Source organism: Silurus meridionalis, chromosome 20, assembly GCF_014805685.1.
Source record: "Silurus meridionalis isolate SWU-2019-XX chromosome 20, ASM1480568v1, whole genome shotgun sequence".
Lineage (NCBI taxonomy): Eukaryota > Metazoa > Chordata > Actinopteri > Siluriformes > Siluridae > Silurus > Silurus meridionalis.
The window spans coordinates 13962566-13973990 of record NC_060903.1 but is presented as its reverse complement, the minus strand read 5'-3'; the positions used below and the strand labels follow the sequence as shown (position 1 = coordinate 13973990).

General features: G+C 37.5%; 1 protein-coding gene across 5 annotated transcripts; it reads left to right on the top strand.

Moving 5' to 3' along the window:
* Nucleotides 1–933: 933 nt before the first annotated feature.
* On the top strand, nucleotides 934–7601 carry LOC124403464 (protein FAM124B). 5 transcript variants are annotated; one of them, XM_046877229.1, is made up of 5 exons: nucleotides 934–1285; nucleotides 2340–2358; nucleotides 4098–4129; nucleotides 4491–5242; nucleotides 6755–7601. In XM_046877229.1, exons 1-5 carry the CDS (start codon nucleotides 1252–1254, stop codon nucleotides 7307–7309), a joined length of 1392 nt encoding a protein of 463 aa, XP_046733185.1. In that variant the 5' UTR covers nucleotides 934–1251; the 3' UTR covers nucleotides 7310–7601. The 5 variants fall into 5 exon arrangements, with proteins under 5 accessions (XP_046733185.1, XP_046733184.1, XP_046733187.1 ...); XM_046877228.1 differs by having other exon boundaries at nucleotides 2337–2358; XM_046877230.1 differs by lacking the exon at nucleotides 2340–2358 and having other exon boundaries at nucleotides 935–1285; nucleotides 4103–4129.
* The last annotated feature ends 3824 nt before the right edge of the window (nucleotides 7602–11425 follow it).

Below are 11425 nucleotides of genomic sequence, written 5' to 3'. Positions count from 1 at the left end.
ATAAAGAACATTTTACCACAAATGCACAAATTTGGTTTGGGCTAGTTTTATTCATTCATGATGTAAAGAATAGTAATGAATGAGTTGAATCTAATTTGGTTTTGTTTTTACATTCGATACATTTGAATACCGATATTTACCGCTCATCAGCCATAACATCAAAACCAATAATATTGTGTAGGCACTTCTTAGAAACGTGTTTGACTGTATTTCATTGAGATCAACAACCATACAACACTGATCATACAACTTGTTTCATGGTCACTTATAATCAGCTAGCTAGCTTTTTGTGAACAAAAGAACTAATATGGAGGCTTCCATATTTATTTCAGCTACTTCGTGTGGTAATGATGTGAGGTTGGATCTTTCCAACCTTTTCAATCTTATTGTTAATGTGATTTTGAATGTCTCTGGTAAACGATCGGATCTTATATTCCGACTCAGGTTTGGGATCTGTGTAAAAACTTGTAGACTTTTAGAATGCTACATTTCTTCTGAGATTCCTTGCGATTGTGAGTGGCAATCGAATACGTCACACACTAATTGTTTTATTATCATTTGAACGCATTCTTGCATAAAACTGTATAGTGGGCACCACTATAATCAGCACTTCCTCTATTTTCTGAGGAGGTCCTATCATGAAAGATCAATCTTCACATCTTCGAACCTGCGTTTCTGCTCTCCATCACTGCATATTAAAAAAAAGGCCATGGAAGAAGAAGTGTGACTGTGACACAAGTGACGAATAACGGGAAAAAAAAAACTGCAAAGAATAATAAATCAGAAGCAGGATCACTATAACGTATGACCGAAATGTCTATTTAAACATGCACATGCGCACTGGATTTGTCCTTCAAGTCAAGACCCGTTAGGAGACATCTCCTCAATCCCATCTGCTGTATTTCGGATTAATCTAATAACAGCATGGCGGCCATCTGCTCCAAAATAGATTGCATTATAATACAAAGACACTTCCTACAGATAGTACATGGTGGACCTGTGGTGCGTTTTGGAAGCTGTTGGACAGACAGAGGGTTGTCTGATTAATTTTTAATGACGGGATTATTGACCCGGACGGTAGGTGGCGCTCTGAAACCGACGCCTAGCGGAGAGCAGGCAGGACCACACCGTTACTTTTTTTATTCCGGAATGGAAAGTTTGAAAGCGTTTCACTCGATGGCAAATTTATGCTACAAAGAAATGGTGAAATAATGCTGCGGAAACCATTTCTATTCCACAAAAGCGTGGAGGATGGGAACACCGACTCCGGAGCAGAAACTGCAGGGTGAGTTACCTCTCAATACAAACCGATTTTATTTTATTGTTGATATTGGTCACTTTGGATACTGAAATCGCATACTTGAATACTAAATAGTGTGCGCTGGCGCAGATATCTCACCGGATAGACACACACTGTTTAGTGCGCTAGTATGCGCTTTTTTTTGAAGCAGCCTTTGTTTGCGGTCTCCAAGTGGGCGACGGATAAACACGCAGTAACTAGCGAGGGAGCGTTCACTTTTACTCGCAGTTTTGGCATGTTGTGTCATATAACGAGTCACATTGCTGAAAAATGAAATGTCTTCGCATCCTTCAAATAACAAGCATCTTTCGAGACGTGTAAAACAAGCCGGCGTGCAATGGAATGAAAAATAAGTCACTCTTTATTGTCTCACTATGAATTCATTGAGACAATAAATAGCGGAGGATCTTGAACGCTGCACAGAAGTCATTAAAACCAGCAGTGGCATAAATGTGACTAAAAGTACAAATAATAAATATTATTCGTTTAAGCAGCAAATGTTAAGCAACTAAAATGTAAATATGTAACATTATATGACTGTGTGTGTGTGTGTGTGTGTGTGTGTGTGTGTGTGTGTGTGTGTGTAATAAATAAATATATATATATATATATATATATATATATATATATATATATATATATACACACACACACACACACACACACACATTGTCATATAATGTCACAAATGTATATATTGAATGGTTATATGTCTTTGCCACATCAATCAATATAAAAATACATTTCATATAAAAAGTCTTTCATGGCTTCCTTTTTTGATGTTTTTTGGGTATTTGTGGGAAATACTACAATAAAGAAATGAGGTTGAGGCTGATTTCTTTCTAGCTCAGGCTGTCGACTAATTAGTGCCTTTAATGTACGATGAGAACATTTCGCCCATTTACAGTACACGTTACACAAAATGACTGAACGATGCACTAACATTTTAGTTGCTTTTTGAACTTTTGATCTTTTTTTAATTAATTAATTATTTTTTTTATTTTTTTTATTTTTTTTTACTATGGATGGCATTCAGCAGAAACATGGCCAATAAATCGGTATGGATTTATAACTCTTAAAACAATAGTGTATTACAAAATAATTTGTTTTAGTTTGCTTCTCATCCTTTTTATAATTATGCTATTGTTGTGAAATCGACTGATCAGTTGTAATAGTTTTGTTGTCCAAACTCGAGAGAGATTGACCCTGCAGTAAAATATACACCAATTCTAAAAAAGTTGGGATCAATGTTCAATTGTAATAAAAACAGAATGCAATGAGCTGCAAATCTCATAAACCAATGTTTTTCACAATAGAACCTAGAAAATATATTAACTGTTTAAACTGAGGAAATGTACAATTTTAAGAAAGGCAATTTTGCATTTGATTGCTGGAAACACACCTCAAAAAGTTGGGACATGGCTGTGTTAACCACTGTGTAGCATTCTCTCTTCTTTTCACAAAAGTCTAGACTGTACAGCTGTATATGTCTGGGAACCGAAGAGACCAGTTGCTGGAGTTTTAGGAGAGGAATGTTGTCCTATTCTTGTCTGATACAGAATTCTTGCTGCTCAACAGTCCTGGGTCTTCTTTGTCGTATATTTTGTTTTATGATGCGGTGATCTGGTAAAATGTCTAGACTACAGGCAGGTCAGTTCAGCACCTGGACTCTGTCACTTAAAAACCTGTATACCTATACCAGTATATACCTTTCAGAATTGATTTAGCATTTAGATGTGCAAGCTTCCCTTTCCACTATAGCACCCGATATCATCAGAACATTTGAAACTGAGTGTTGGTAAAGCAGCTGGTCCCTCTCCTCTTTAGTCTGGAGAATGTTTTGCCCTTTGTTTCCATAAAGAAGTACAAATTTAGATTTTTTCTGACCACAGAACAGTTTTTCATTTTGGCACATTTCATTTTAAATGAGCTTTAAAGTGCATTTGTAGATGTTCATAGACAACATTTTCAGGTGTTTTAGAGTCCATGCTATGATTTTCATTACAGAATCATCCCTGTTTAAATTCCATTTCACCTTTGTCTCCTAGTATACAGCTTTTTGGAATATTTTGCTGATATTTTCTACTGTAAGTGATGAGACATACAAAATGTTTGCAATTTGATGTTAAGGAAAATTATTATTCTGAAAATCTTCCACAATTTGTGCATCCAGTTTTTCATAGATTGGTGAACCTCTGCCATCTCTACTTCTGAGAGAGTCTGTCTATTTAAGATACTTTTTTTATACCCAGTTAAGTTTCTAACCTGTTGCTAATTAATCTATTTATCTGTTTCTTTTTAGTAACAATAACTTTTCCAGCCTTTTGATGCCTCGCCCCACCTTTTTTTGAGACGTGTTGCGGCCATCCAATAAAAATGACCTTATTTTGTCTTTAAAATAATAACTGTTTAAACATTTAATGTGTTTTCTATTTTAGTTTTGTTCTATTGTGATAAAATGAGTATATCAGATTTGAAAATCATTGCATCCTTTTTTTATTCAAAATGTTCCCACACTTTTTTCTAATTGGTGTTGTACAATAGGATTTCATATACTGAATTAATATTTTTTTTTAAATCCTTCCTTTTAGTCCTTCCATCTAATATGATGATCAGCTGTCACTGCTTGTAAAACAGCATCAATAACATCTTTCGAAGTAGTCTTTAATATAACTCTGACTACAGTACCAAATTTATACATTTGAGCTTTTTCATGAACTATATTTTAAATATAACTACAGCTTGCAAACTCTCCACATCATCTAAACATATTAATCTGACTTGTTTTTTCTTTTAGATCAGACTGCAGCAAAATGTCTTGTAGTAGCAGTAAGTACAATAGTCATGCATACTATAATACTGCATAACATATTTTAGATCTCTAAAGTTCTATTGTTTCCATAATTTATCTTTTGTTGGCATCTGCATGTTTCTGCTTCTGCATGTTGATAGCTGCATGTCATGCCAGAGTCAGGATTCGTCTTCTTCTTATTATTATTATTATAAAAATCCCTTTAGCACTTTACATGATCCATCATTCTCTGTGTTTGCTTCTTTTTTACCTTTATGATTACTCGGCCTTATGCGAAGACTTGGTTTGGAGCCTTGCTTTTTTGTATTTTTATACAGTAACCATTTTTTAAACCAGTTTTTATGCCACAAACACTTAAGCCTCTGCTTTCCCACCTAGTTGACCTCATGACTCCTCGCGATCCCCTGCCAGTCGCCATGCACCTGCTGGCCAACCCGGGTGACTCTCTCCTCCTCCAGCATACACTGGATCGCTTGCTTGAATGGGTCTGTCCAGGTTTGCGCCTCTTCCACGTGTCTGAACGCGCCTGCCCGGTACGTGAGTACACCCGTGCTCACGTGTGCCCGTCAACCAGCTACCCATCTCTAGCTGTCATCTTTTTCCTGCACGAGTCCTACGGTGAAGAACGCATCCTCCGTGTCCTTGACTTCCTCCAGCGCCCACCCTGGCAGTACCACCACACTGAGAATGGCCATGCCAGCTCGGATGCCATGCTGCGACCGTACCTGCTGCCTGGGCGGGACTTTTACAGTCTTGGCCCTGGTATGCCAGTGTGGGCAGTGCGTCCAGTACATTGTGGAGGTGAAGTGCTGCGTGTGACCCTGCACAGTGGGCATGAGAATTTTGAGGATGCTGTGAGACTTTACGAGACGGTCCTACACATGAGAGCTGAGGAACAGAAAGCTGGGTTTTGCTGGTTTACCTTACTGAAAGAGAGGACTTTCAGCGTGCAGTTAGCACTCAAGCAGTTGGCACCCGGTGTGCGGGTTGAGACGTGCCACTCTGCTGTACTGCAGTTCAGAGTGGGTGAGATTGGCCAGCTCGTGCCCTTGCTGCCCAACCAGTGCTCACCTATCAGCGTCACCCGCTGGCAGACAGAGGACCTGGATGGTAGCAAGATCCTCTTTCAGGTAAGTGATGGAAATGTCATATTATAGAATAAAAGTTTTTCGTAATGCTTACCCTGACTGCTCATATTTAAACGAGGTTTTTAAAAAGGTTTTTGAATGACGTGCCTAGTCAGAATGAACTGGTCTACGCTATGTGATTCATTATCCATGCCAGAGTACTTATTGTACCACTGAATATCGTATTACCATGCTTCAGCTGTGTGAACTGAACCAGTTGTAAACATAAATGATCATTCCTCAGCTTTTAGCATAAAACTACTACTTCTACTCTGAAACATCCAGCACTTCCAAGTTGTTTTAGCAAACACCAAATAATCACCTTGAAAATCTTAACAGAGAAGAGGAGTAACCTGATCAGTCTTTCGTCTGAAATGTAAATTGTATAAGCTGGGATACATGGAACAAGGTTTTCCCTGTGAAACTGTGTTGGTTTTTGGTCTTGCGACAAGCTGCCAAAAAGCAATTCTAAGAGGCTCAGGAGGCACAAAAGGCTGAATGCTATGAAACATAATTAACAGCCAGGCTAGTCAATCTGTATGGTAAAAGCTCCCGTTGCCTTCCTTTGATTCGGTCTCATGGTCAAAGCATTCCCCAATGGAAAAGAAATGTGTGTGCTGGAAATGAATCTAGACCACCATAGGAACTGAAACGGCACCAAGCTTGAAAAAAAAAAATGCATGAAAGTACATTTCAAGATGGATAACTACCACAAACCTCAATGACCTGGACGATATTCTCCAGTTTTTGCTCCAGGCATTTGTGGCCTGATTTACTAAACGCATATGTAAAAAAACAATAGTCTTCCAATGCATGTCTCGTAAAACTTGTGTCATTGCAAATAATGATCTTTTTGATACTGAGTTGTAATTACACAATTTGATTTCGTGAACAATTTGACCAACATAATGCTGTCATAGTCACACATTTCATATTCAGGTAAACTACTTTTTAGTTCAGCAGACAAACTTGACGTTAATTACAGCAGTTCAGCAAGCCGTGCTTTATTTCTGGGTCACATGCCAATTTAATGTCTGGTCGCGTGAACAGCCACGCATCGCCGCACACAAATCTCTCAGTCGGTTAACCTTTTTTTTTGTTCAAATCTACAGTTTGTTGTGTTTCTAGAATTGAAAAAAAAAAATGTGTATAATTTAGGGAAAATACATTTAGCAAGATTACTTTTTCTAGTTTCATTTTGTTTTATTTTAATGGCCATAAATTAGCTCGGTCTTCATCTAGAACATCTGCTCAGCTCTATTTTTTCTTAAATCTCAAATCACTAGACATATATAATTAAAACGAGTGAATATGGTTTAGCAAGGGGAAGAGAAAATGTTTCACTGCAATTGCATTTCAGCTTGCAGACAGTAGAGGGTGCTACAAATTACAAACTGCTTTTTTTTTTTTTTCTAAATATGATGGATTTCCCAAAAAAATAACTAGGTGTGCAAAACTCCACCACCAACTGTTACAGACGCAAAAGATACCGTAATATGCATGTTTGTTTTACAGGTTAAAGGAGTAACACAGCCCCAGAGGCTCTTAACATCCGCTTTTCCCCTAAGCTGCCCCACTCTTCCTAATAGATTGCTGTTGAGGTGCCCAGTTCCTATCTCAGCCTCTCCGGGCACCAGGCTGTGCCAGCTTAAAGAGCGTCCACTGGGCAGCACTGCTGGAACACACAGATTGGCAGGAGGTGCCACAGAGAGCTTTGGTTCCAGCAGTGCTTGTAGTACGACTCCTGGCAGCTCCTGCTACTCATCCCAGTGCAGCAGTCCTGCATTACTGTCCATTAATCTCTTTGAGCCGGTCACACCATCCACTTCTTCTGTGGCCCACTTCATGCCACAAGAGGAAGAAGAAAAGGAGCCAGAGACAAACGTAGACACAGGCTGTGCTGTCATTGTACAAAGACCTGCTCTAGACACACTGGCAAGAGATTTAAGACACTGCCTGCCAGAAGTACAGAGGACGTGGGGCGGCTCGGAAGGAGATAGTCTCTCAGATCCCTTGCCTGCACAGAGCCTCATCCAAGAGCAAGAACCAGTGGACGAGTTCTTCATCTGATTGAATAGTTAGTGAACTAGAGCTCTACCAACCTGATATTGAGTCTACTGAGTATCAGTATCATGGCTTGAATTGCTGGATCCACATTAATACAGATCTTCATTATGTCTTGAGCATGTTATGCTGATTGACCTGACATAGATCATGCACAGGAAACTTGTCTTGGAGCATGTCCCCATCACCGGTGATGTTTTGCATAACTCTCAGAGTTAAGGTGATTAGTGTGAAGATATAATTTAAAATGAAAATTAAATTTAAATAAATTAAAATGACTCAACTGCCTATAATCAAAGGTTATCAAACTGAAAAGGGAGATCACTGCATACAGAATGCAATCATGCTTCAAGTGTTATCAGCTGTTCCAAGTCAAGATCTTCACACATCAAGTTTGCAGAGTCTTTTAGAATTGAGGGGAACATTGCATCTACTCTTATCAAGAAGTTCTTTTTTTACTGTTCAAAAGCTCCAAACTCTCCTGACTGAGCAATAGATTTATAAATACAGTATGAGGATAATGTATGGAAAGGTCAAAAAAGGGTTGCCAATTGTCTCAATTGAATGTCAGGGCTTTTCTTATGAATTACAGCATTGGCCATCACATTTCCATCAATTTAAAGGCAAGCAGTGCAGATCATGCATCTGTATTACTACAAAACCTGTGAGTCCTTAGTTTAATTGAGTTTGGAGTCCCAACCCAGTTTGACATTTTCTCTGCCCAAAGGCACCTTTTGGAACAACTTAATTTCTTCGAGCAGGCAAACCTAAAAATTGTGTGTTTTTGACCAGAGAGTATCCAGAATCTTTTTCTTTTAAACACAGTATTCTCAAAATATATTTACCTCAGAATAACAAAAAATTCGTCTCTAAAACATGTAGACAAGCTTATGGTGTAACCGTTCACAGGAATGGATCAAACATCATGCGGCATCATGAGATGTGACGGTACAATGTGGCAGGAAATTATTACCATAAAGTTAATAATTTTCCTTATAACCACACACAGTAAAGTGTTTTATTACTTCTTTGTAACAGACATTTGCCAACAATATAGCATAATTCAATCATTAAAAAAATACATTTATTGCATACCGACATGTCCTTCACTCACTTTAGAGAGAGGATCTGGCTACCATCCAGGACCTTTGTCTTCTAATGGGTTCCTGTTTAAAAAAATGACTATCAAAGAATGATGTGGTTTTCTTTATCCATGAATCTGTTACTGCTATTAATTGAGGCCTTTAGTTAAAATCTTTATCATTAAATTAAGTACTTTTTTGTCAGATAAAAGGAACCAGATTAAAACATATCTTTTAGAAATGTTAAATAAGATGATTCCTCAACAGGTTTTATTGTTGAATAAGTAGCATGATACACTATATGGACATAAAGTATTGGAACACCTGACTTTCCCAGCCATGTGTGAATCTTCCCCAAACTGTTACCAAAAAACTGGAGACACAGCATTGAATTTTCCCATCACTTGAACAATGAGACTGTTCCAGGTTGAAAATGCTCCTGTGCACAAAGCCTGCTTCATGAAGCTATAATTTACATGGTTTGGAGTGAAATATCTTGAGTGGCCTGCTATAGAGCCTTGACCTCAACGCTATTGAACACCTTTGGGATGAATTGGAACTAGGGCTGCAACTGACGATTATTTTTTTGATGAATCTTATATTTTTTTGTTTCTTTTAATTAGATGTTTTGCTTATTATAACTATATAAAACCCTAATTCACGCTATTTATGTATAAAAGTGAGTTTAGACACGTTAAAGTTTATAGTAGCTGCTTGTTGAAAAGTGCGTGTGGGATTTCTCCTTTGAACAAATTCACCCATGCTGGGTTGTTTCTTTCTGGTAAAGAAAAAAAAAAAAGAAGAAAAAGAGTTTGAGTATGAACGGTTAAGCAATTCGTGTAAATCAACATTTGTATTGTATTTTGCAGATGGCAAGTTGACAACCATGCTTAAAAATCTATATAAAATATAATACAATGTTGTTTTGACAATTTTTGTTTGAAAAAATTCAGACATTTTGTTCAGTTGTGAAGATATCAGCATCATGAATATATAATTAATTAAATTTTGTATAATAATTACGATATATGCATAAATTAAATAAATAAAACATTGAAAACAAGCATTTGAACGTAGTAAAGCCACAGTAAATTAAGATTTTTTTTATATATATAGACAAATGCTTTAAAAAGAGAATGGAACAGAGAAAGGCAGCAAGCTAACAGACTTGATTAAAAAAATAAATAAAAAAGGAAAAAATATGCATTGGTATTCAAATGCATAATTATTCGCTGAAAACCACAACAGTGACAAAAAAATGGGATCGTTTACTGCTGTTATTTGCTGCTTTTAGATTTGTTTGTTCGCACCGTTTTAATTGAATCCATCGCTACGTCACGAGCGAATCACGACAAAACAGATCCAGTGCGACTTTCCTTCAAGAATTTATTATGACTCAACTTGTATACTTAAATCTTCTGCTTTCTTTGTATGAATTTAATATTTGGCTTGATGGCTACATCTGGTGGAAATTTTGCCCACTTAGAAATCCCACCTTACTGATAAAAATGCTGATTTTTTTTTCCCCGCTGTATTTGCTAATGCCTTTGTGGATGAATCAAATCTAGTGGAACATCTTCCCAGAAGAGTGGAGATTATCATAACAGCAAATGGGAAGTAAATGTGGAATGAGATGTACAAAAAGCACATATGACTCTGGTGTACACAAACGTCTTAGTCCATATAGTGTATATTTAAAATCTGTTTGTTATTAGATGTGGTGCATCCCGGTAAAACATTCGTTACAACAGAATCATCATGTATTAGACTAAGTGTATTAATATAACTCTGCAATTGGCCTTGCTTTTGCCAGCTGTTGTCAGAGCTGCTAAAGAGAAATTGAATGAACACCTTTTGGCCAATTATATTTGACAACACAGGAGTCAGAACAGAACTTTATGATGTATTTAAAATAATCTGAAAAAGTATTGAATTTTTTTCTTCAATGTGTGAAATGTTTCCGATGTTGCGTTACTTTACTCTATTGCATTAACGCACCCGTGTCAAACCAGATGGAAAAATATGTGACTGAATAAACCTGAATTGCATCTGTGTTATATCGAGTCTTAAGTTTTTTTCCATTGAGGGAAACTGCAAATGTCTTTTTTTTTTCATTCTCTCCACTTTTGCTCCTAAAATAAAGTAATAAAGCATTCAAGCATTAACTACTTCAGCAGTTTGAGCTACAGGAGCTCATCGGGCCACACGGCCCAGCCTTCCCTCCCCACATGCATTAACGAGCCTCGGCCGCCCATGACCTGTCACCGGTTCACCACTGTTACTTTTTTGGACCACTTTTAAAAGATACTGACCACTGCAGACTGGAAACATCCCACAAGAGCTGCAGTTTTGGAGATGCTCTGACCCAGTCGTCTAGCCGTCACAAATTGGCCCTTATCAAACTCACCCAAATCTTTATGCTTGACCATTTTTCCTGCTTCTAACACATCAGCTTTGAGGACAAAATGTTCACTTGCTGCCTTATATATATCCCACCCACTAAAAGGTAATGATGATATAAATCAGTGTTATTCACTTCATTGGTCATAATGTTATAATGTCACCTGGTTTTTGTTAAAAAAAAACCTTTTTCACTCGTTCACACGTTAATATATTGTATAACATGCCAACTATTATCACTACTACAAATAATGCCACTTATGATGATGATATTTTTCATACAAGTGTCCAAATTTTAATAACAGAACCCACAGAATTTGGCTCTAAATTGGTTTTTAAATACTTCTGGTCTCCGAAACACCTACATGCTGTAGACAAGCTTGTGTGATCACCATTTCTGCTTTTTTTGAGCATACACAATGAGTCCTGGCACTACATAATGGAATGAAACACCATGTGACATGCTGTTTAGGAAAATAAATTATAAGAGATGTGACGCAGCCCAACACAAATGGAATATATCACTTTTAAGTGGCAAGGTGGAAGCTCAGAGGTTAAAAACTTGGACTTTGGCTCGGAAGGTCACAAGTTTAAAACTGCCACTGCTGAGCAATGCCCTTAATGCCCTGCCAAATGGCAT